Genomic DNA, 27,492 nt, shown 5'->3' on the forward strand with positions numbered 1-27,492 from the left:
GTCAACTGTAATTAAAAAATAAAAATGATTAAAAAAAATAATAAAAAAAAATAGGGGTGCCAGAAGGAGAAGAGGAAGAGCAAGAAATTAAAAACTTATTTGAATGAATAATGAAGGAAAACTTCACCAATCTGGTGGAGGAACTAGACATGCAAGTCCTGGAAGCTCAGAGAGTCCCTAGAAGTTGGACCCAAGGAAGCACACACCAAGACACATCATAATTAAATGACCCAAAATTAAATATAAAGAGAGAATCTTAGAAGCATCAAGAGAAAAAGGAGACAAGAAGATCTCGTAAGACAAATAGCTGATTTCTCAAAAGAAACCTTATAGGCAAGAAGGGGCTGAAGAGAAGTGTTCAGAGTCATGAAAAGCAAAGACCTACAACCAACATTACTTTATCCAGCAAAGCTATCGTTTAGAATGGAAGGGCAGATAAAGTGCTTCCCAGATAAGGTCAAGTTAAAGGAGTTCATCATCACCAAACCCTTATTGTATGAAATGTTAAGGAGACTTATCTAAGAAAAAGAAGATTAAAACTATGAACAGTAAAATGACAACAAACACACAACTATCAATAACTGAATCTAAAAAACAAAAACAAAAACCAACTAAGCAAACAACTAGAACAGGAACAGAATTACAGAAATGGAGACCACATGGAGGGTTATTAGCGGGAAGGGGGAGAATGAGGGAAATGCCAGGAGAGCCCAGCACACCTCCTGAGTTGAGATACAAAGGCAGCTAGGGTCTGCAGAACACAGTACCAAAGACTAGAGTGCTGTGTAAAGTGAGAACACTGAAGATGTACTGATGGTCCCTCTCGAATATTCAGCTTACTAATTAGTACATGCATGTAAAAAACAACCCATGGCTACATGGGAGAAAAACATTCATAAGATTAGAAAACATAGTGTTTACTCTTACCAGCCATACTGGAAAAACTCATAATGCATGGAAAATTGGGTAAAATATTCAGGAAAGTTTTGCCTTGGTTGCAGAGAATAATTAGTCCTAGACTGAGCAGAACATTGCTCTGGACCCAAGTAACAAATCATAAAATATTCAAAATGATCAAATTGTTTGCAAGTAACAACTGCATTTCAGAAGAAAGCTCAAGATTTATAGGAATATAAAAATACCTGGCACCCACCAAGATAAAAAAATGTTTGACATCCAAACCAGAACTACCAGGTGTACAGTGAAGCAGAAACTCGTGTCACAATGAGGAGAGAAACCAATCAATGAAAACTGACCCAGTAATGAAACAAATGCTAGATTAGCAAATAAGGCCATTAAAGGAGTCACTTAAACTGCAATCCATATGACTAAAAAGTTAAACAGAGACGTGGAAGATATAAAATGGATGCAAATCAATCCTTACCTAAGGATATGTGTACTGATTTTAGAGAGGAAAGGGGAGATAGGGAGGGAGAGAGGATCTGGGAGAGAGAGACAGACAGACAGAGACAGACAGAGAGAGAGAGAAATTTCAACGTGAGAAACATTGATTGGTTGCCTCCTGTATGCACCTTGACATACATGACAGACTGGGGATCAAACCCGCAACCTAGGTATGTGCTCTGACCAGGAATTGAACTTGCAACCTTTTGGTGCACTCTAAACAAGCCACTTGACCAGGGCCCAAATCAAATTTTCAGATAGGGAAACTAAACATCTGAAGTGAAAATATACTGCATGGGACTAATTATAAATTAGATGTGGCAGAAAAAAATATTAGTGAACCTGAAGGCAGTAATAGAAACTATCCAAATTTCTATAGTATATAGTACAGCAAGGAAGAATAAAATGATCACAGAATGAAGTTCTAAGATGCAGGAAGGGCTGGAGAACAAGTTAATTGTTAATCAGGTGGGTAAATAAAAATTACAAAAAGGCAGTAATAACAATGCCTAAGATAGAAGAGATAAAAATTAAGAACAGAAATTGAGCATAAAGTTCTAAATTTAATTGTAAGAGAACTGAAATATTCATTCATATTGATGAATGTCAATAGATAATGCCAAGCTGACAAAGCAAGAAAAAGCAATATAAGCATGTACTATATTTAGAAACGTGGAAATGATTACTGGAAGGAATTGCTTAAAGTTAAAGGTGAATGTTTCTCAGTCATAGGCTTAAAGGTGAGTTAAAGTTAAGGCTACCGTCTTTCTTTAGAAGTCTTTGAGGGTACAAAGGGCAGAATGGTGAAAGACACATTCTACCCTTTAAGAGTTTACAAAACATACATAACAGTTTTAATCCAAAGTAATCCATTAATTCAGGCACCAATACAATGCATGCAAATTAGTAACACGAAAAAGGAAAGCAACACATTTATTTACATTTTCGAAAATGAGTAATATATAATATACTGTATTTTAGAAAAACCAACCATTCATGTTAAATGTTCAATCAAGCTTCTTGTCAACAAAAAAAATCTTTTCTGATTAGTTAAAGCAGAAAAGGAATTTATTTAAAGATTAGTAGGAAGCTTACTTATTTATATGAAGATATAAATCCCAACCACACTATGGAATCTTTTCCAGGAAAAACTAGACTGCTACCACTACTTGGGACCTCTGATAGTAGAAACCTAGAGCAATCAGAAGCTCCCCACCACTTGTGCCAAAAGATAACCTCCCTTGCTCATGCCTCATGTTGCTCCTGTGCAATTTCAAATGTGAAGTATATGACTGCCCACTTACCTTAAGCTGTAAGTGGGTATAAGAATACAAATTTTCTGGCATTAATTTTGGGAAGTCAGTTCTTGTAATATGGGAAATCACCAAAATGTACAGAAGGTGCTCAAAAATGCTGGGTCACAAATGATGAATGTTTACTTCATTAAGTCACTGTTATTTAATGTTATAGAGAATTTGAATATAAATCAATCATAAGTCATAGCTTTATTTCATGAAACATTTTTGTTTTAACTCATGATTATCAAATCGATATATCAGTAAGTTTATTCAAATATATGAAACAAGAGTATAAAAAAACAGGTTATTTCTGTTAATCCAAACAGTTCTACAAAAACAATAGTGAACAGATTCAATATTTTTAATACTGATAAAGTAGACTTTAATGATCAAAACTGCTACCTAATAATGTCATATTCCAGAAATTTTGTTTTTAAAGATTTTATTTATTTGGTTTTAGAGAGAAGGGAAGAGGTGGGGTAGGGAGAGAAACATTGATCAGTTGCTTCTTGTTGCCTCTTGCGTGCCCCAGGGATATGCCCTGACAGGGATTCAAACCAGAGACCTTTCATTCTCAGGCCGGCACTCAATTCACCGAGCCACACCAGTCAGGGCAGATTGACAGAAATTTTCACGATGAGACCTAACTTTCCATTATAACCAACTGTATAGTTTATAAAAACTTTCTAAAATGAATTATGTACTTTCATGCTTATTAAACAAAGTATATAAAATATTACTTAATCTTTCCTTAATGTCTCAAGGTCATCATTACAAACAGAATGCAGTATTGTCATAAGTAGCTTCAAGACTATTTTAGCAACTTAAATTAACCAACCCTTTCACTCAATTTTCCCAGAACTTTGACTTGTAGTGTTGCTGGCTCCTAATTTAATAGTGCCTCTCCATACCAGTCAGCCTCAAGAATGCCTACTGTGCTATCAGCATTTACCTGAACATTGCAAAACTACCAAGTCATACTCAATATTTACTCCTCTTGGTGTGTGAGATAACACACACCATCTGCTATCTCCTTTGCACTGGTTTCCAATGCTCTCCAAATAAATAAAAATAGTAATAGAGGAATGCCAGGATTTGGGATTTTTTTCAATCTGTTATTTAAAAAAACCCTTTATTTTTATGGCATATATTGTACAAAAAAGGGAAACTACCTACTGTATAAAAATTAAAATAAAGAGTGGGGATTCCCTACCTCTAACCGGAACAGATCACAGATCAGAGACCTACTTTGTTGGACCTAAAAGATTTTTTAAAAAATAATTTACTTTTAGGTTTGCATCTGCCCAGGTGATCAGCTAAAAATGATCAAATGCCCATCACATAACTAAAGTACTAGCATATTAAAATATGTATTAGAATTGTTCAGCCTGCTGCCAACTTGGACTTCTGATATAAAAGCTGTTTTATCAAACTGAGGATGAAAAGTTTATCTTCTCACATCTTATGCCAAAGGTTTCAGTTTTTTATAAATGCCTATACCCATTGAGTTTTAGCAGACTAGCAGGGGGAATGGAAAGGACAAAAGACAGGGAGAAGATAGGCAGAAAACAGCATAAGTCACAAGCAAGCAAGGCAATAGAAAAGATTGTTTAGGAAGCAGGGAAGATTAAAAGGTGAACCAGATGGAAAGTGAAGAGGCTTATTTATCTGGGGGTCTCGGAGACCCCTCCTAGACAAAAGGTGTGTGTGTGTATATATATATATATATATATTTAAAAAGCCTATGCTCAAGGCTAAAGCTACAACTACAGTAATCAAATGATTTTGCAACCTTCCCCATCTTTCAATATGACTTTTCTTTATGATAATTTAAAAGTCCCTTTCTAGGCCCAATTTTACACTATCAATAATCTCTGCTAGTCTCTAACTAACTCTTAGAAGGGTACTAGATCAACAGAATTGACAGACTGGTAGAATTTTAGGTACCATGATAGATGGCAAGGAAATTATACAGTGGGAAAGGACGCTTTATTTATCAGTCCCATGTATCATACTACATGTTGCTGCCTAAATGTCACATTTTTCTTCTGAGTACTCAAAATAAATATTGGGATAGACTCAAAAGACATTTCAAAAACTGCCTGTTGCATCAGCTATGTGTCACACTACAAATTTTAATACTTCTTACATTTTCAATTATTAAAGAAAAGCATCCTTATTTTAGAAAATTTAGAAAACACAGGTTAAAAGAAAAGTTCCACTATTCTTGATACATTTTACATGTGTTTTTATGTGAAGTCTAAATATGGATGCATATAAACTTAACAATCTCTTGGCACTTAAAGAGGGGAAAAGAAGGTCACAACAGCTAGGATAACAAAAAAATGAGGGAAAGAAAGATATGAGGTTAGAGAGATAAGGTAAGGCAGGTAAGATAAGTGAAAGCAGTGTCATAAATGATATTCAGCCCTGGCCAGCTGGCTTGGTTGGTTGAAACATAAACCTGTACACCAGAAAGGTCTCCAGTCAGGGCGCATGCCTAGGTTGCAGGTTTGATCCCCACTTGGGGCACGTACAGGAGGCAACCTATCGATGTTTCTCTCTCACATCTCTCTCTCCCCCTCTGTCCCTCCTGCTCTGTTCTTTAAAAAAAAAAAAAATTATATTCAGCCTTTAATTATATTCAACTTTAATGTTTTGTGTGTGCAGTTGAACAAGGTTTGAACTGTGTGGGTCCACTTACATGCAAATGTTTTTCAATACAAATATAGGAAAATCTTCTTGAGATTTCTTTCTTTCCTCCATCCCTGCTTTCCATCCCGCCCTTCTTCCTTCCTTCCTTTTTTACTGTTGTTCTATTGTAGTTGTCCCAATCCTCCCTCATTGCTCTTCCCTGAACTGCCCACCCCCTGCTCCCAGTCAATCCCTACCTGTTGTCCATGTCCATGGGTCATTTATACTTTATACTTGTTCCTTGATTAAACCCTTTCCCTTCTTTCTCCCTGTATACCCCTCCTTCCTCCCCTCTGGTCACTGTTAGTCTGTTCCTCGTTTCCATGCCTCTGGTTCTATTTTGCTTTTTGTTTGTCTTGTTCCTTGGGTTCCTCTTATAGGTGAGATCATATGGTATTTGTCTTCTGGAGATTTGTTACTACCATGAAGCAATTATATTAATTACACTAAGTTACCATAAAAGAATCATACTGCTGCTTCTTCATTATCAATGTATGAACTGTAATACCTGTAAGTAAATATGAATTTCTTTCTCACATTATCACATTAACACTTGTCTAGTGTTAGGAATATGTATAACACCTACAGTGTTTTGTATCATATAAGACAATATTGATGTAGGTACTGACAGACAATTCATCTTGTAAACAGACTATGTCAACCTACAATATCGATAAATACAGTACAGCATTTAAAATGTTTTTTTCTCTTATGATTTTTTCTCTAGCTTGCTATATTATAAGAATACAGTATATATTACATATAACATATAAAATATGTGTTGACTGTTCAACTTATTGGTAAGGCATCTGATCAACAGTAGACTATCTGTAGTTAAGTTTTGGGGGAGTCAAAAGTTACATGTGAATTTCTGACTGTGTGTGGGGTTGGCACCTCCATGTTGTTCAAGGGTCAATTGTATTTGAATTGTTTTGGGGAGACAGTAAGTAATGGGATAGGTAAGTGGCATGATCAAATTTGCATTTGGAAAAGTTCATCCTACTTTTAATGAGAAAAATAGATTAGAATGAGGCAAGCATGGCCACTTAAACCAATTAAGAGAAAATAACAGTAGTCTAAGTGAGAGATGAAGGAATTGGATAGAGGCAGAGAAGGGAGAAGAAAGTGGGCAGATTCAAGAGAAAATCAGGGCCCTGGCTGGCGTAGCTCAGTGGATTGAGTGTGGGCTGCGAACCAAAGGATCACAAGTTCGATTCCCAGTCAGGGCACATGCCTGGGTTGCAGGCCAGGTCCTCAGTACCGGGCGCACCAGAGGCAATCACACACTGACATTTCTCTCTTTCTCCTTCTCTTCCTCTCTAAAAATGAATAAATAAAATCTTAAAAAAAAAAAAAACCCCAAAACCTAGATGTTAAAAAAAAAAGAGAGAGAGAGAGAGAAAATTAGGAAATGAAACTGTGAAGATTTGGTGATGGATTCAATTTTTATGTGAGAGAAAAGAAGGTATCATGAATGAATCCCAAGTTCCTAAGTTGCATAATCCAACAGACGATGGTGCCACTCACCAAGACAGGGAGCATTATAGTCAGACCAAATTTCAGGAGGAAAAGCCCTGTTTTCACAGTTAATTTTAGATGTAATCAATGTGAAGATATGTATACTGAATACCTTGTTTGCATCCAGATTTATGTTCTACCTATCACTATACAGTTTATCTGTATCAACAGGCAACCTCATTCAGTGGCTTCTCTTGGGTTCAGTTAAGGAAGCCCTGGTAACTGCTCAGAGGGATAAAGTATTTATTACACTGGCTCACTCTCTGTGAGGTTGCTTGAGCTCAGTCCTTCAAAAGAAGGTATGTCTCAATGCAGTTCTTCTTTGTAACTCTCTCCTTGGTACCATTAACTCCAAGCACAATAATCAACATACATAAACACAATCCCACACTAAAGTTGCATTACAATCAAATTGCTTAAAACTAGTAATAAATAACAAATCTTAAAAGCAGTCAGAGAAATAAAATATATCATGTATAAAGAAACAAAGATAAGAGAACAGCAGGCTTGCTTTCAAAAACTATAGTAAAAAAATAAAACAAATAAAACATGTCATACTAAAGTGTTCATAGGGAAAAAATAAAACCAAAAATAAGCCCTCCAAAAATCTGTCAAAGCAAAATCATGCTCCTTCAAAACATAAAGCAAAATAAAAGCTCAGAATTCATCACTGGCAGACTTATATTATGAGAAATGTTGAAGGAAGTTCTTTAGGCAGTAGGAAAATGACACCAGATAGCATCATGGGAAGGATAAATGTATGGATCAGTATCAAATACTTTTTTCTTAAGTTTCTTGAAAAGATAACTATTTAAAGCACACACAATAGCAGTGTATTGGGATTTATAACACATGTAGAAATAAAATGTATGACAAAAGTTACACAAAGGATGGGAAGAGGTATATAGATTACATTTGAAGTAAACTGTGATAACTTAGGCACATCTTATAAAACCCCAGAGAAGCCACTAAAAATAATTTTCAAGCAATAATATATAGCTAATAAGCCAACAGTGAAGATAACATGCAATATTAAAAATGTAAGAAATATTATCAGAGATTAAAAAGGGACACTCAAGAAGTCAATCCATCAAAAAAACCCCTAAGAATCATTAATATGTATGCATCCAATACCAAAGTTTCTAACTATATGAAGTAAAATCTTTCAAACTCAGAGCAGAAATAGAGAGTAGTATTTGATTTTCACTATACTAAATTCAACTGTATTTCTATATATTAGCAACAAAAAAATTATACTGAATTTAAAAAGTAATTTACAATTATATCAAAAACATGAAACATGTAGGGATAAAGTTAACCAAGTATGTGGAAAATGTGTACAAAACTAAAAAATACTGCTGAGAGAAATTAAACAATTATCTAAAAGTTGATTTATAACTTCCATGTAATCTTGATCAAAATTCCCTTAGGCTTTTGTTTTTCTGAAAGAATTAACAATATGATTCTAAAGTCACACAAAAAAACAAAGGTCTTAGTATAGCTTAACAATTTGGGGGAAAAAAGGAAACCAAAACAGAAAACAAAATACATAGTTGGAAGACTGATTCATCAAATTTCAAGGTTTACTATATAAAGCTATAGTAATCAAGTCAATATAGTATTGGACTATAGATAAATGGAACAGAAGAGAAAATCCATAAAGATGCATAAATATATGTTCAACTGATTTTCAAAAAAGATGCAAAAGTAATACAGTGATTAAAGAATATTTTTTTCAACAAATGATACCTGAACAACTGTTAATCCATATGGAAGAAAAATGTAAACTTATAAACTTTCATAAGTTTATTTTTATAACTTTGCCTCAAACCACACACAAAAAATTAATTTCAAAAGGATCATAGATCTAACCATAAAAAATAAAACTTAGAAATTTCTGGGGAAAAAAAGGAGAAAATTTTCATAACCTTGTTTGGGTAAGATAAGATGTCTTTGGTCACCAAAAGCACAGAACATTAAAAAAAAATTTAACTCAAAATTAGTATATTCTTTTCCTCAAAAAACAATGAAGCCCTGGCTGGTACAACTCACTGGGTTGGGTATCATCCTGCAATCTTGAAGGTCCCTGGCTTGATTCCTTGTCAGGGCATATGGCTGGATTGTGGGTCAGGTCCCTGGTTGGGGGGGTGTGACAGGCAACTGATAGATGTTTCTCTCACACATCAGTGTTTCTCTCCCTCTCTTTCTCCCTCACTCCCCCACTCTAAAAATAAATAAAACCTCTAAAAAAGAAATACAATCTTTTTAAAAAACATTGAAAATGAAAAGGCAGGCCACAGACTGGGAAAAAATATATGCAATGCACTTCTATCTGGCAAAGTGTATAAAAGAATAGTTAAAATTAACAATGGAATACTATGTAGCAGTAAAAAAGAAGAAACTCTTACTTTTTGCAACAGCATGGATAGACCTGGAGAAAATTATGCTAAGTGAATTAGGCTAGTCAGTGAAAAATAAATACCTTACAGTCTCACTTACATGTGGAATCTAATGAACACAATAAACCAACAAAGAAAATAGTAAGAGAAGCTTAGATACAGAAAACTAACTGAAAGCTACTGGAAAAGAAGGGTAGGGGACAGGATGAAAGATGGTGAAGAGCTTAACCAAAGAACATTTATGCACAACCCATGCATGTGGAAAACACTATGGGGGTCGTTTTGGGGTGGGAAGAGGGTGAGACTGGGTGGAGAAAAAGCAGGAACAACTGTAACGGCATAAACGATAAAAATAAGAATAAAAATTTCAATAATAAAATGCATGGAAATAATAAAATCAAGATAGTGGCTTCTTTTGGGGACAGAGAATACAGGGAAGCTTGATTATACCTATGTTTAATTTCTTTAAAAATTACTAGGTAGTGGCTACACAGGCCTTCATTATAGTTTTACTTATTCTTTACTCCATGGGTAAAATACACAGAATTGAAAGAAAAAGTAAACTATACCCAGAGACAAAGCTTAATTCATATTTCATTTAATGATCATAGTTACTAAGACATTTAAAGGTCTGTCCCCTATGTCTTATTTCCCTATAGACACATATAAATAAACGTAAAACTGGAGAAAAGAAAAAGTTTCAGTTGTATTTCTAGTTTCCTACTAGTCATTGCTAATTGGATGCTTTAATGTTTCTATCATAACTTCAAACTCATTAAAAACTGAAGTTCACTGTTCTTTCCGCACATCATGGACTCAAGCTCTATGTTCTTTGCTGATTCTATCACTTTACAAGTTATAAGGATAGCATATTGCTTTAGAGCATAAGCTCTAGAGCCAAACTGCCTATGTTCAAATCTTGACCACAGCTTAAAAACTGCCTTAGTGAGGTAAATAACTTAAATCTCTCTGTGCCTCAGAATAAATGTTGAATACATACAAGGTACTTAGAGCTAAACCTGTCAAAAATAGCCATGCTTAATAAATGTTAACTACTCTTTTTTAAAACTACTTTTTGTTGCTACTATCACTATTATTACAACTATGTACTGATTCATCTATGTTTCTTCCTTGTTCCCCCTATATCAAGGAAAGTACTAAGTCCTGTTGATCCTTCCTAACAGTCTGACCTATCCCTAGTCTGGACACCAGTAGTGGAGGTCTAGATTAGTATAGCCTTCTTCCTACAAGCCCTCCTCCTCTTTAATTTCTCACCATCCCAATCTATTACACACTAGCAGGCTCCCAAATGATCACCACTGTAAAAAGTGTGCTGACAGAAAGTCTCAACATTGAGTGTTAATCCTACAACCATGAAAGCAAGCTACATTTATTACTATGAAAGGAGCAACAATATATTATAAATTGCCTTCGATTAGAATTAGCAGTTCCCTATTATATTAGTAATCACTCCTAAAACAGTTTGATATTTGATTTAGTATAAAAATCACCAGTCTTTCTGAGTACTCACTTACCTGTTTGGGCCTTAGTCTCTTTTGTTATAAGTAAAATGTTTGTAAGTGCCATCAGTCTATGCTCCCAGACCCTAGAAGGTAACACTAATTGAGCACAACATTCTTTCCTGATTAGCCCAGAGTAAACATAGTTATCAAGGAAATTAATACCAATGGAAGAACTGGCAGAGGTGAACCTATGTGTCATTTTGAACTATGTAATCTGTGGAGTTTCTCCTAATTGTAAAGATCCATGAGTCTATTCTAAAGCTATACAAATCTATATAATTCCTCTAATTTAAAATTAATAATTAATTTGAAGGAAAATCTAGAAAACATTCAATCTCTTGTAAAAATTTTTTGGTATTGCTTCAAAATAATTTGGTTTAAAATTTAAAACTGTATTTTAAAATAAATTTCACTGTGATATTTCATTATAAATTCATACTCTGATAACAATACATTTGGAACACTACTAAAATAGGCCCAGAAATTTGATATGGGCACACGAAAGTTACACAGCTACTCTTCAAAAAGTAGTTCCTGGAAATTTGAACACATAAACTTAATTTTTTTAACATTTACCTTTTTTCTTCTTTTGCTCTCAGCTGTTCTTCCTGTCTCAAAACTTGAACCATTATAGATTCAAAAACTCCACTTGTCAAGCCTGCCAAACTTCGTGGTGTTGACCGACGCCTTGTTGAAGTACATGCAGTTCCCTTCTCATCCTCCAATCCAAAATAGCCTCTAGATGTAACTGCTATCGTTGTCTTTTCTCTCAAGTGCCTTGGAGAAGAATAAGTCAATTCACAAGGTCAAATCTTCTAGGTAAGCAATAAACCCCCTTAACCAGCATCTTACGAAGAATTCCTTTCACTAACTACATAAAAAGTGTTTAAACTTTACTGAGCTATACTCCAGATTTTTATCCTGCCTAAATAATTTCTAATTTTCCTTACTTATCTCATAAAATCACTAGTATTGGCTCCTTCCCTACATTTAAAAAACATATATGTAACTGAAGCATTAAAATTAAGAAAGCACTATCTCTTTAATGGAAAAAGTTTACTGCTAGCAAAATTAGGCGTAGCTTATTTTTACATCTCTACATATATTTCTTACTACCTATCATTGGTGTGGGAAAATGTACAATAACACAAAAAGACTGGGAGAGAAAATTTATGATACATAAATCCTTTGAAGAAATTGTAAACAAATGAAGCATTAAAATATATAATTTTAAAAGTTATATTACAATATGTAATTGTAAATTTGGAAATCTTGACTCAACTATAAGAATCTAGATTTCCTCTTCAACCTTGCCACAAATGTTTCCCTACTCTATACTATATTATTAATACACTAACCTCATTTTTAAAGATATTGATGAAAAAGTTTCTCAGCAATTTACTTATTGAAGCATAAATCCCCTTAATAAATTTGAAACAACTGGTTAAAACCATTCATACTGGAAAAAGAAACATTACATTAAACAAAGTTTTAAGGCTAAACTAAAAAATGACTTCTGAATTTGTTTCTATTGTGTTCATTGTGAAAAGCATCTGGGAAAGTACCTGTTATTCTACCTTTGCAAAGTATGCCAGAGTCTCTGAAGGTTTTTTGTGTATGTTGTTGTTTCTACAATGGCAAAATCAAGTCACTATTCAAAGTAAACATTCAATATGCTGGATAAGAATTTTTATAAAAATTCAAACTTGACCCTATAGTCTATTTTACTGCTTTCCTATAAGGTTTTCTTTAATATAAAATAGGCTAAAAGTTCACCATAACATAAACCTTTATGGTATGAAATACAATCAAACTTCTGTCCCTCTTGGACTATGATCACAGTGGCTTATTACTCTAAGTTAGAATAACTTTGTAACAATCTTACTCTCAGGCTATCTAGGTCCCACAAATGGTATGACTGCAAGGTTCTACTGAACTATGGCACTATTATGTGTTTTGTCTGTTACAAGGACATAATATTTTAAATAATTCAGCTTTAGGTAGGGACTGAACTTCTAAACTGTCTTTTCAGAATTACTGGCTTCAGTAATTAATCTAGCTGTTGCACTACTGAAAGGCTTCAGGAATTCTGAAGAATTTGGGCTAATCTAGGCATACTTTTCAGGCTATTGTTCTTTTATGCACAATAGCATTACATCTGTGTGATGGCTAATAGGGCTGAGAGTAAGGAATGTGGGACCAAGGAAAATAAGATGACTGGCAATAACAGATACTTAACAGATATACTTGGGTTCATTTTAGTATAGAATTTTTACTGGTGAACTATGTAATTTTAATCACTTCCTCATCAACACTAATTGAAGAGAGTATTAATAAATAATATTACACTGAAAAATGATGACTTTCTTAGAGGTCACTGTATGCAGCGCACTGGAGATAAGGAAAGATGAGAGAAAGAGAAAGTCTCGTGGGGAAATTGTTATATAAAAAAATCAGAAACTCAATTTTACCATTTCATTCAGTCTTACAAGTAGAGAGGATAAAATTATAAACTACTTTTTTCAACAGTATTTTCTCAGAACAAAGACCAAGAGAAACTAATATCCCTTATTACTTATCAGAAATTAAAATTGTTATGCTTTGATACTTATTCATAATTAAAAAGAAAAAAGAAAACTGTTTCATATCAACAAGTAAGGATTAAAAGACTGACATTACTCAGTGTTGGTACAAGGAAATAAAAATTTTCATATATTAGTGGGTGTGTAAAATTGGTACAATCTTTTTAGAAGTCAATTTAGTGATAATCGTTAAGATTCAACTTGCACGTTGGATCATTTTACCCATCATCCTTCCAGGAATTTAACCTACAGCTATATTCCCACAACTGTAAGCAATAAAAAAACACACAGTATTGTTTGTTATTAAAAAAGAACTTGAAAGCATAAATGTTCTTTGACACAAGAAAAATAAACTAAGGTAATGTACCCACAACATGAAATAGCAACCATCCAGTATAAGAAATTAGGTAAACCTGTATGTGCTCACTATAAAAGATGTCCATGTTACTCTACTGAAATGTAAAAACGAAGTTTCTAAACAAAATATATTTTTAAAAGTTTTAAAAGATTTTATTTATTTTTAGAGAAGGGAACAGAGGGAGAAAGGGAGGGTTTAGACAAAGATCAATGTGTGGTTGCCACTCACACGCCCCCTACTGGGGACCTGGCCTGCAACACAGGCACAAGCCCTAGACTGGGAAGTGAATCTGCCATGCTTTGGGTCACAGGCTGACACTCAATCCACTGAGTCACATCAGGTAGGGCCAAAATATATTTTTTTAACACAAAATGAATTATTGGGTTGGCCAAAAAGCCCATTTAGTTTCTTTTGTAAAATAAGACATATTCTTCATTTTCACCAATAACTTTACTGATTTGGATATTTTGAGTTATGTCAGCTCTCTCCCATTATTGGCTCCTAGTGGGTAGAGGCCAGAGGTGCTGCTAAACATCTTCCAAAGCATAAGACAGTGCCACAGCAAACAATTATCTGGTCAAAATGTCAATAATACCAAGAAACTTGACAAACTACTTTGACATGTTTGATCAGTCACATCACCTTCTCCATCACTGCACAAATCTTTCATTGCATTTCAGTTGTTTTTACCTTTATTGAAATAATAAAACATAATATGCCAAAAAAATTACATATCTTCTTCCATTTAAATACATTTATTGATTATGCTATTACAGTTGTTCCATTTTCCCTTTCACTCCACTCCATTCTGCACACCCCCCTCCCACATTCCCCCCCTATAATTCACGACCATGGGTCATACTTATAAGTTCTTTGGCTTCTACATTTCCTATACTATTCTTACCCTCCCCTTGTCTATTTTCCACCTACCATTTATGCTACTTAGTCTCTGTACCTTCTCCCCCTCCCCCTCCCCTGTTGATAACCCTCCATGTGATCTCCATTTCTGTGGTTCTGTTCCTGTTCTAGTTGTTTGCTTAGCTTGCTTTTGTTTTTGTTTTAGGTGTGGTTGTTAATAACTGTGAGTTTGCTGTCATTTTTACTGTTCCTATTTTTTATCTTCTTTTTCTTAGATAAATCCCTTTAACATTTCACATAATGAGGGCTTGGTAGTGATGAACTCCTTTAACTTGACCTTATCTGAGAAGCACTTTAACTGCCCTTCCATTCTAAATGAAAGCTTTGCTGGATAGAGCAATCTTTGATGTAGGTCCTTGCTTTTCATCACTTTGAATACTTCTTTCCAGCCCCTTCTTGCCTGTAAGGTCTCTTTGGAGAAATCCGCTGACAGTCTTATGGGAACTCCCTTGTAGGTAACTGTCTCCTTTTCTCTTGCTGCTTCTAAGATTCTCTCCTTCTGCTTAACCTTGGGTAATGTAATGATGATGTGCCTTGGTGTGTTCCTCCTTGGGTCCAGCTTCTTTGGGACTCTCTGAGCTTCCTGGACTTCCCGGAAGTCTATTTCCTTTGCCAGAGTAAGAAAGTTCTCCTTCATTATTTGTTCAAATAAGTTTTCAATATTTTGCTCTTCCTCTTCTCCTTCTGGCACCCCTATAATTCGGATGTTGGAACGTTTCAAGATGTCCTGGAGGTTCCTAAGCCTCTCCTCATTTTTTTGAATTCTTATTGCTTCATTCTTTTCTGGTTGGATGTTTCTTCCTTCCTTCTGGTCCACACAGTTGATTTGAGTCCCAGTTTCCTTCGCATCACTATTGGTTCCCTGTACAGTTTCCTTTGTTTCTCTTAGCATAGCCTTCATTTTTTCATCTAGTTTTCGACCAAATTCAACCAGTTCTGTGAGTTTCCTGATTACCAGTGTTATGAACTGTGCATCTGATAGGCTGGCTATCTGTTCACTGCTTAGTTGAATTATTTCTGGAGATTTGAAGTGTTCTGTCATTTGGGCCATTTTTTTTTTTTGTCTTGGCGCATCTGTTACTTAAAGGGGCGGAGCCTTAGGTGTTCACCAGGGCGAGGTAACGCTGGTTGCTGCGCTATGACGCTGTACATGGGGGAGGGGCCGAGAGGGAGCAATGGCGCCTGCTCCACTCTCTGCCAGTTTTTAGTCACTCCCTCTGCTACCCACAATCAAATTGGGCCCCTCTGGTGCTGATTCCCAAGTGGGTGGGCTTGTGCGTGCTCTAGGCCCCGGTGGGTCTCTCCAATGACCTCTCCTGTGAGGCTGGTAGTTTCTCCTGCTGCCGCCCCAACCCCCACGGGTGTTTTCAATCAGAGGTTTGAGGCTTTATTTCCCCTCACTGGAGCCCTGTGTTGCGTGGTCTGCTTTGCTCCCCGCTGTTCATCCCGGTTTACCTATGCGCGAATGTGGGGCCACAGGGTGCTACCTGCCACTCTGAGTCCGGCCCTCTTGGTTTATCTGTGCTCGAATGTGGGGCCACAGGGTCTGCTAGTGGTCAGACTGCCTGCCCCGTTCGACCCACACTCTGCCAGTCTCGGTCCCACCATGGCAACGTGAGTCCTCTCCGCCCCTCCTACCGGTCTGGATGTATGTTTCTTTTTTATCTACTTGGTGTCGGACTTCCTTGCGGTTCAATTTTCTGTCAGTTCTGGTTGTGCGAGGTGGCGCAGTGTGTCTACCTATGCCTCCATCTTGGTTCTCCCTAGTACTAGTTTTCCAGAGCAACTAATTGAAATTAGGGAAGACAGAACTTTTGCTGGTAGATTTCATCAAAAACTTTTGCATGTCTGGCAGATAAGCTTCATGAGGTAGTCAGCCCCACCTGCAATGCCCTTCTTCCATCTGGATTTATATATCTTTGTAAACTCTGAACTATAAGTCATTAATACCAAGTACCAAAATAAATCTAACTTAAAACAAGCCTTTCAAATAGCTCTACAGCCCAGTATTAAATGAAGATTTTCAAAACTACCGAAATATCATAATGCACTCACCAAAAGTAACTTTTTATAATGTTAATGTTTTAAAATTACTTAAAATATGTTTAATCTCTTATTTTAAGTATCAAGTTTAACATTTTTTAATGTTCTGCCATATGTAAAACATAATAGTATATAAATAATATATATGATTTATAAATAAATATACATATATTGGGAGTACATTTTAAAAATATTTCTGGTTAGAAGTCAGATCATAAAAGTTTGGAGACCACTGTTTTCATTTCCAACTATATACTGGATACGGAAAAGAGTTTTTGCTAAAAGGAAGTCTTCACACTTAACAAAAAATGCATTTATCACAGACTAGTAAATTTATTTCCTACTTGACCCTCTTTACCTTCTATTCTCTCAGTTGTTTCTTTATTGCTCCTGTATTTTTAACTCATCTTCATCTAGACCTCTAGTTCCTTGTTTGATTCTTTCATTTGCTCTAACGTAATTTAGCCTCTTTGAGCTACTCATATAGATAAACTACTTGGGACTCATCATATGTATATGACTAACTTCTTCTCTTATTTCCTTCAACCAATTATCTTTCTGGCTCAGGCACACAACCCCTCTTGTGCATCTCAGCCAGAAAAGCTCCTTTGCTCCTATACTTTCACTACTCAGCACTGCAGGAAAAGTTCCACCTTGAAATCTGTGTTGTCTGCCTGCAATCTACACTGGGCTCAACCCTGTCTAAGATGACTTCTTTGAAGGAAGTCAACTCCCTCATTGCTTCACCATAACAAAAATATCAAATGCCATCATTATTTCAATTATAGTTAACATTTAACATTATATTAGTTCAGGTGAACAGCACAGGGGTTAGACATTTATATAACTTACAAAGTTATCCCCCTGTAAGTCTAGTTCCCACCTGCAAATGCCATCATCATTTAAAAATTTTACCCCACTATTCACTGTCAGCTGGCAGCTGACTCTGTCTACCCCTTATTTCATAGAGAAAATGGTTGTTTTTAAGTAAGAGCTCCACTAACTTCCTGTTTCTCAAAAAACAAAATTATCTGAATCCAAACAAAATGATCTAAGTCCAACTTTCAGATGCTCTGAAAAATGTACCTCTCATCCTCTTATCAAAAACTGATCCCATTATATAGGTTTTCAGAATTTGTATTTCATTAATTATCTTCTGCATCTTCAAAGTAAACCTGCTAGTTGCCTTTGGCATATAAACATATCGAAGTTTATATTAACAACAAACCATTACCCCTGAAAAGAGTCACAATCTAAACTGCTGGTCCATTTCACCTTTCATTCACATCTTAATCTGGTATTTGCATGAAATCAGTCTTCACAAATTATCTCGTACTTATGATATTTTTCAGTTCTTCTTAATTCAATGTCTCTATACCATCTGATCACTCTTTTGTCAAGAACTTAAAACAGTACTTTGCAGAAAGGGCTGTTTTGAATCAGTAGAAAAGAAAGAAAAATAAATACTAATTAAGAAAAATATTCATTCATATTATTCAAATTCATTCTTTCAAAACACAAATGAGCAGCAGGGATTCAGCAATGAACATTGGGACAATCTGTATACACTGGATCAAAAGTATAAAAATCACAGATGACTTTAATATACTTAGGCTGAAACAATGGTGACATCATTGGGAAAAAACATGAAAGCTGAAAAGAAAAATTTAGAAGGAGACCTGGGTTAGAAATATGTACTTAGTTTTTAACATTTTGAGGTAACAGCTGCACAATGAATTGGAAAAGTTCTATGGAATAGAAATACAAAAATAAGACAAAAGGAAAGCTCAAGTACTGATTTGAGAGTTTTAGTGCTAAAGTTTTAATAAAAATAAGTGATTTCTCCACAGAGAAATAAATATAGGGAGATAAAATCTAAAGGCATAATTTTAGAGATTATCCACAGTTATAAGGAAAAACATAGCTAAAGAAGAGAAGACTCAAAAGTTAAATTGAGAAATAGTTCAAGAAATAGCACAAGAGGGTCTGACCTGATCACATAAGCCATTTAAAAGCAGAGAATTTTCCCCTGACCAAGTGGCTCAGTTGTTGAAGCATCATCTTGTACACCAAAAGGATTCGGGTTCAACTCCCGATCAGGGCAGATAACCTAGGTTGTGGATTGAATCCCCAGTCAGCATGGGTACGGGAGGCAACCAATCAATACTTCTCTCTCATACTGCTGTTTCTCTCAAATATCAATAAAAAAAGCACAATATATCCTCAGGTGAGGATTTTTTAAAAATAGAAAGAAAATGTAAAAGAATAGCACGAGAGATGCTAAAGGAGAAAAGTTTTAAGTACTAAGTGATATATACAATTTAGTTCTCCAGACAGAGAAAGGAGTAAGTAAAAGCCAAGGATTAAGCAGGAAGACATTCATTGGTAAAATTAAAAAGAGCAACTTCAATAAGGAATTAATTGCAAAGATCCTTATAATTTAAGCCTTTCAAGGCCTTTGTTCCTATCTGAAGTGGCACTTCAGATATTTATTGTCAATAAATGACAATTCCCAAAAGAACAACTGAAGACCATCATAACTAATCTTTTAAAAACCAAACATTTTGCTTAGAATAAATTTCCATTTCTTGATTTTTGTCTTTTTAATTAAAGGAAAACACAAAGGTAAATGTAAAGTTTTTAGATACATTGAAATGGTATTTTAAAAGTGCTTTACCAACCTCAACTTTTTTTTTTACTTTTTTTATTGATGTTCAAGTACAGTTGTCTCCATTTTCCCACCACCACTTTCCCCTGCCCTACCCACACCCACCTCCCACCTTGAATCCCAACCCCTCTTGGCTCTGTCCATGGGTCCCTCATACATGTTCACTTGTGGCCCTTTCCCTTCTTTCCCACATTATTTGCCTCTCCCCTCCCCTCTGGTTACTGTCAGTATGTTGTCGATTTCAATGTCTCTGGCTGCTTGCCAGTTTCTTTTATTTATTAGGCTCCACTTATAGGTGAGATCATATGGTATTTCTCTTTTACTGCCTGGCTTACTTCACTTAGTGTAATACTTTCCAGTTCCATCCATGTTGTCACAAAGGGTAGGAGCTCCTTTCTTTCTGCTGCGTAATATTCCACGGTGTAAATGCACCGTGGTTTTTTGACCCATTCATTTACGATGGGCACCTAGGCTGCTTCCAGCACTTGGCTATTGTAAATTGTGCTGCTATGAACACTGGGGTGTACAGGTGCTTTTGAATCAGAGTTTCAGGATTCTTAGGGTATAAACGCAGCAGTGGAATTGCTGGGTCAAAAGGCAAATCCACTTTTAGTTTTTAGAGGAAATTCCATACTGTTTTCCACAGTGGCTGCACCAGTCTGCTTTCCCACCAATAGTGCACTAGGGTTCCCTTTTCTCCACAATCCCGCCAGCACTTATTGTTTGTTTGTTTATGATGGCCACTCTGACCGGTATGAAGTGGTATCTCATTGTGGTTTTAATTTGCATCTCTCTGATGGCTAGTGATGCTGAGCATCTTTTCATGTCTCTGGGCCCTCTGTATGTCCTTGGAGAAGTGGGTGTTCAGGTCCTTTGCCCAGTTTTTAATTGGATTGTTTGTCTTCCTGGTGTGGAGTTGTGTGAGTTCTTTATGTATTTTGGAGATCAAACCCTTGTCCAAGATATCATTGGCAAACATATCTTCCCATATAGTTGGTTTCCTTTTCATTTTGCTAATGTTTTCTTTAGCTGTGCAGAAGCTTTTTATTTTGATGAAGTCCCATTTGTTTATTCTTTCCTTTATGTCCCTTGCTCTAGGGGACATATCAGTGAAAATATTGCTGCATGGAATATCAGAGATTTTCCTGCTTATGTTCTCCTCTAGGACTTTTATGGTATCATGACTTATATTTAAGTCTTTTATCCATCTGGAGTTTATTTTTGTGTATGGCATAAGTTGGTGGTCAAGTTTCATTTTTTTGCATGTAGCTGTCCAGATGTCCCAACACCGTTTGTTGAAGAGGCTATTTTGATTCCATTTTATGTTTCTGCCCCCTTTGTCAAATATTAATTGACCGTAGAGACTTGGGTTTATTTCTGGGCTCTCTGTTCCATTGATCTATGTGTCTGCTCTTATGCCAGTACCATACTGTTTCAATTACCGTGGCCTTGTAATATAGTTTGATGTCAGGTACAGTAATCCCACCTACTTTGTTCTTCTTTCTTAAAATTGCTGCAGTTATTCAGGGTTGTTTATGGTTCCATATAAATTTTTGAAGTGTTTGTTCTATATCTGTGAAATATGTCATTGGTATTTTGATAGGGATTGTGTTGAATCTATAAATTGCTTTGGGTAGTATAGACATTCTGATGATGTTAATTCTTTCAATCTATGAACATGATATATGTTTCTATTTATTTGTGTCTTCCTTAATTTCTTTCTTCAGTCCAACCTCAACAACTTTGATGAGCCTTTTTAATAAGTTAGGACTGCTCTGCTGATCATCTTAGTGCCATGACAGCTATTCTTCACCATCCAGAGGCAATCATGAGTTCTCACTAATGGCAGGACAGAAGGCTTCCTAAGTCACTAACTCTCATACAACCCAGTATGTTTATGTTCCGTAAAGATGCTAAAGTTTTGACAAGTCTACAATGTGGGCAGGTAGATACCTTGGCTTCCTGTTCTTGGCCAACTCCTCTAAATGTCTGCCAAGTACTGATGAGGCATTAAGGTAGAAGACTATAAATTCAGAACACTTTCAGATTCAGACAATCACACAAAGAAGACAGACAGGAAAGCTAGGGTGACTTTCTCCCCTGCCTATCTGAAAAAACAGGTCATAACAAAGAGATGCACAGACCCTGCAAGAGCTGAAGACATAACTGAACTTAGGTGGCACATAGCCACTACAGTGCCCACAGAATGTAAAGAATGTCATTTTTATTCCCACAAGCCACTAATTTTTATTGTTCTCTCACATATTTCTTATGCCAAGTGACCAAAACACTGGTCAAATGTTGATTCCACTGTACTGCTAAAAAATATACTATTAAAAAGTATATTATACTATTGAAAAGTATCATGGAAAAATAAATATGTAAAAATTTTATCTCTGGAAAATTCAGAAAAATAAAAATCATTTGATGAGGACTCAACCTACCAGATATTAAAATGGATTTTATAGTTGCAATATTATATAAGTTTAATACCAGAAGATGAACAGTGTGATGTACCAACAGCTTAGGCGAGAAAGTTCAAAAATAGATCCAAATAAATGGGGCCAGGTGAGGCACGTGGACACACTTGAGGCAGGCAACCGGGCAGACATGAAGTGAGGTGAGGCCAGCAATCAGTGGGGCCCGGTGTGAGGTGTGGGGTGAGGCCAAACCTGAGCAATGGGACCCAGAGGACATTAGCTGAGTGGTGCAGGTGACATGAGGTGAGAGGGGAGTAAGGAACAAGAAGGAAAATAAAGGTACAAATACAGCAAAAAATTTAATGTGTTATAAAAATAGTAAATAATATCAATAAAGAAAAGTGACGCTGTGACAATTGGCTGGTCATGAGAAAAAAAGCAAAGCTGGATTTCAATCTCACTCCTTGATCAAAACAAGTATAAGGTAATTCCATTCCTTTGTTCATTCACTCACTTATTCCTTCATTCAGTATTACTATAGGTGTTAGCATCAATACTTATAGGCAAGATTCCTGACCTCATTAAGTTTACATGCTAGTAAAGAAAATATACAAAAAGAGCGAGAGACAGAGAACATATTGACAGCTCCTAGAGGGGATGGAGGTTAGGGGGCTGGGTTAAAAGGTGAAGGAGGACTTTCTGTCAAGATGGCAGTAGGCAGACATGGCTCACACAACCATATCAAAATTACAGCTAAACTATAGAACAACCATCATTCAGGAATGTAAGAAATCAAGCTGAATGGAAGTCTAATGACTACGTAATCGAGATGAATAGAAGTCTGACAACTACAGGATTAAAGAAACTACATCCATCCAGACCGGTAGGAGGGATGCAGATGCGGAACAGGCTGATCCCACACTAACGTGGATAAAAATTAGGGAAGGATATCTTGGGAATGAGGAGTCCCAGATCCACACCACACCCCCACCCCAGGATACCAGTGCCAAGAAGATAAATGCCCAAAACTGTGTGCAAAAACCAGTGGGGATTGAGTTGGTGGAAGAGGCTGCTGGAGCCCAAAGTGGTTTCTGTTAAAGAACCCACACATGGACTCACCTACTCAGACTCACTCTCATTGAGCTCCTGCACCAGGGTGGCAGCTTGAAGGGCACCAGTCGTACACGGGGAGAGACTGAAGTGTCTGGCATCAGGGCGAGCAGATGCCATTACCCCTTTGCTGAGTCCTCAGCCCCATAGAGCCAGTAGGCTGCTTCCATATATGAGACTCCAACAACTTGGCTAATACTGTGTGACCCACCTCGGAGATCCACAGAGGCTCTACGCTACACAACTTACAGGCATAACAAAGCTGCTCTTCCATAAGAATGGGTGGTCTTGGCTCCTAAATCCTACCAAACAAGCAGCAGCTGGCCTCAGTGAGTCCTAGCGGCAGCCCGACTAGACTCACAGCTTGGCTTCACCTGGGAATCTCCAAGCCCAGCACAAGTAGCAGCCATCTCACACTGCTTTACAGCACAGGCAGAGTGTCCTGGGCAAAACACAGGTGGAGACTGATCTTGGCCTGCAACACCTTGGAAACCCCAGGCCAGTGCACCCCGTGGACAGCTATAGACCACATCAAAGCACCACCACCCTGCCCCTGCAGAATTGATCCTTCATAGAGAGCAGAGGTTGGTGGTCAATGTTTACAGCCAGTTCTTGCAGCTGACTGGTCTGGATAAATACCTCGCAATGATCTTCCAAGAGCAACCAAGGCTCAACTACAAGAGGAGGATGTACTCAGCCCACATGAAGGACACATCCCCAGTACCCAGCCTGGGTGATAGGGGAGGCTGTACCATTGGACCCTACAGGACACCTACTGCATTAGGCCACACTACCAAGACACTGAGCCATAGCAGCTCTACTTAATACATAGTAACAAACACAGGGAGGCTGCCAAAAGGAGGAGACAAAGAAATATGGCCCAAATGAAAGAACTGATCAAAACTCCAGAAAAAGGGCTAAATGAAATGGAGATAGCAATCTATCAATGCAGAGTTCAAAATACTGGTTATAAAGATGCTCTAGGAACTTAATAAGGATCTCAGCAGCATAAAAAAGACCCATTCAGAAACAAAGAATACACTAATTGAAATAAAGAACAATTTACAGGGAAACAACAGTAGAGTGGATGAAGTCAAGAATCACATGAATGATTTGGAACATAAGGAACTAAAAATCAGCCATGCAAAACAAGAAGTAAAAAGATTCCAAAAAAATGAGGATAGTTTAAAGAGCTTCTGGAACAACTTTAAGAAGGACAACATTTGCCTCATAGGGGAGCAAAAAGGAGAACAGAAAGAAATTGGAAATCTAGCTGAAAAAACAGTGAAAGAAAACTTTCCTAATTTGGTGAAGGAAATAGACATACAAGTGCAGGAAGTTCAGAGAATCCAAGTTATGATGGATGCAAAGAGGCCCACTCCAAGACGCGTCATAATTAAAAGGCCAAAGGTTAAAGATAAGGAGAGACTTTTAAAAGCAAGAGAAAAGAAGTTAGTTACCAGGTTGCCAGATGGGAGGGGTGTGAGGGAGAATGAGTGAAAAGGTAAGGGGATTAAGTACAAATAGGTAGTTATAGAATAGCCATGGGAATGTAAAGTATAGTATAGGAAATAGAGTAGTAGCCAAAGAACTTACACACATGACCCATCAACATGAACAAGGGTAGAGGATTGCCTGAGGGGGGTGGTGCTGGGTGGAAGGGGCAAAGGGGGAAATGTCAGGACAACTGTAATAGCATAATCAATAAAATATAATTAAAAAATAAAAAAACAAAAATAAACAAAAAGCAAGCAAGATATGTACATGCAACGTCTGTCCAGAAAGTGTCCAGCCACATACTATGAAAAAGAGACACATTCATTAAAGACAGAAGATTAGGACAATATGCCTCTCGGGAACTCACACAGTTCTCCCAATCGCCACCAGCTGCCCCATAGTATTTTCCTGAATCTCATTGACAGTCTGAAATCTCTTCCCTTTCAAAGGTGATTTTAGTTTTGGTAAAAGCCAGAAGTTTCAGGGTGCCAAATTTTGGGCTGTAGGGGGTGCTGAGTCACCTGGGTGATTTGATATTTCACAAAAAAACTGTGCAGGAGATGTGCTACATGAGCTGGTACATTGTTGTGATGAAGGTGCTCATCACCAGTTACCCATAGCTGGGACCTTCTGAATCATCTGAATAGTTTCTGTGGAGGAAGGTAGGAATGTTCAAGCTTCACACAAAATTGGATGCGGATTCACTGCTCTGCTTGCTCAGTTACTTTGAATGCCACGGCCACACAGTACACATGTTTACTTAACAGTGTCTACCTCTCCCACTGACTAGTACAGTGAAGTCACCATTGTTCACGCATGTGCATTCCAATCCACTCTCCTTAGCTGCCAGGTTACACTGATGTGGTGCAAAGCATTCTTGTTCTATGTTAGGCTGGACTTTTTCCAGGCAGACCTCATACATGTATGTTATAACTACAAGTCATATATTATAAATTCTGTGAAAGATAGTCAAGAATAATTTCTCTGATGAAAAGGAGGAGGAGCCACCACGGCAAAAACAACAACACCCTCCTCCCAAAAAACCCTCCAAAACCCTTTTAAGAGTGTTCTACATAAAAGAACGAACAAGTATAAAGGATTGGCAGGTATGTAAAGAACCGTAAGCTAAACTCCTTACTGTAGACTAAGTGCCACTGAAGTGCCTTAAGCAAAGTGTTGACTTCTCTTAATGTATGTATTTTAAAATTCACTCTGGCTGCTGGTTAAAAAATGGACTCTAGGATAAAAAAGCAGAAGCAAGAAAACAAGTCAGCAAACTACACAGTACTCCAGGCAACAAATGATAATGTTTGTACTTAAGTGGTCACAATGGAGAGAATAGACAAGATGTAAAATATATTTTAAAGGAACAGAGCTCTAAATTGGTTCACATGTTTAATATGGAAAAATAAGCGAAAAGTTAGTTTTTTGTCCAGAGCAACTTAGAAGACAGTGAAGTTACTTACTCAGAAGGTAAGAATAAGCTTAGAAAAGCAAAACAAAACAACAAACCTGAAGTTTAGTTTTGAACATGCTAAAATTTGAGACAGCTATCAGATACCCAATTGAATACAAGAAATTAACATAGTAGTAACCTCTTAATAGTAGGGGACTAAGAGACTAACTTTTACCACCAGATGTACACATTATTTTTTCAATTAATAAACTATTAATAATATAAACACTAAGTAATGGATAGCTTTAAAAAAGTCCATGTATAGTACAGTTATACTTCAACTATATACTATAGACTTTTACAACAGTTATATTTTATATACATAGTAATTTTAATAATTTATATTGCAAATATTGTCAATTCTACCACCACAGAATCTAAATGCTCACTCCTCCTTGAAATCTTTTATAATCCTCTTCTCCCCAGCCTCTCTCTCAGATAGAAAAGCTTCTTTCTCTCAATCCTTACAGCTCTTGTTCATAAGCAGAATGACAAAATAGTTAAGAACCTGGGCTCTGGTACCAAACAGTCTGAATTCAAATCTAGGTCCTGCTACTACTGTATTTTGCCATGTATAATGTGCCCTTGCATGCAAGAAGGGGTTGGAAAGAAGTATTCAAAGTCATGAAAGGCCAAGGACCTACATCCAAGATTACTCTGCCCAGCAAAGCTATCATTTAGAATGGAAGAGCAGATAAAGTGCTTCCCATAAGGTCAAGTTAAAGGAGTTCATCATCACCAGTCCCTTATTATATGGAATTTAAAGGGACTTATCTAAGAAAAAGAAGAAAATCAAAAACTGTGAAGACTAAAATGACCACAAACTCACAACTACCAACAACTGAACCTAAAAAACACAAAAACAAAAATTAACTAAGCAAACAACTAGAACCGGAAGGGATTCACAGAAATAGAGATTACATGGAATGTTATCAGCAGGGAGGGGGAGGATGGGGAAAAAGGTACAGATAAGAAGAAGCATAAATGGTAGGTACAAAATAGACGGGAGGTTAAGGAAAATATGGGAAATGTAGAAGCCAAAGAACTTAGATGACCCATGGACATGAACTAAGGTGGGGGAATGCTGGTGGAAGAGGGGGTATAGGATGGAGGGGCATAAAGGGGAGAAATAAATGGGACAACTGTAATAGCGTAATCAATAAAACATATTAAAAAGAACAAAAAAATGAAAGTCAAATGCAAATTAAAATTAAGAGAAGCTAAAAATTAATGGATGGAAAAAGCTCAAATTGACATTAGTTTTCTACTATAATTCATGTTACATATATGTCCCTTGTAATTCTCTAGCTTAAAAGCTTTTAATATAGTAACTCACTAAAATGGACTATCAAATTCTTTATCAGCACAGCATATTTGGCCCTCTATAATCTGGCCCTCCTAGTCACACCTGTCACTACTTTTCTATATATAACTACACTCTATCCAAATTAAACTACTGGCCATTCCCTAGCTATATACAGTGACTTTTTTGCCTTTGTACTTTTGAACATGCTATTCTTGTTGCCTAGAATGACCTCTATATCAGTTTAAACTCCTGTCTTTCCACATTCATCTTTGAATTGCTCTACAGTGCCTATCAGAAA

General features: G+C 36.6%; 1 protein-coding gene across 4 annotated transcripts in view; it reads right to left on the reverse strand.

The window, feature by feature from the left end:
• BRD10 (bromodomain containing 10) overlaps positions 1 to 27,492 on the reverse strand; it is a 136,336-nt gene that overhangs the window by 95,590 nt on the left and 13,254 nt on the right. For 3 of the 4 annotated variants that reach the window (XM_045193617.3, XM_024558413.3, XM_045193615.3), the window contains exon 2: positions 11,413 to 11,613. The exons of the other annotated variant lie outside the window; for it this stretch is intronic. In XM_045193617.3, the coding sequence (XP_045049552.2) occupies positions 11,413 to 11,613 (201 nt within the window). The remainder of the gene's footprint in view (positions 1 to 11,412; positions 11,614 to 27,492) is intronic. 4 annotated transcript variants of the gene reach the window in all.

This window comes from Desmodus rotundus, chromosome 1 (assembly GCF_022682495.2).
Source record: "Desmodus rotundus isolate HL8 chromosome 1, HLdesRot8A.1, whole genome shotgun sequence".
Taxonomy (NCBI): Eukaryota; Metazoa; Chordata; class Mammalia; order Chiroptera; family Phyllostomidae; genus Desmodus; species Desmodus rotundus.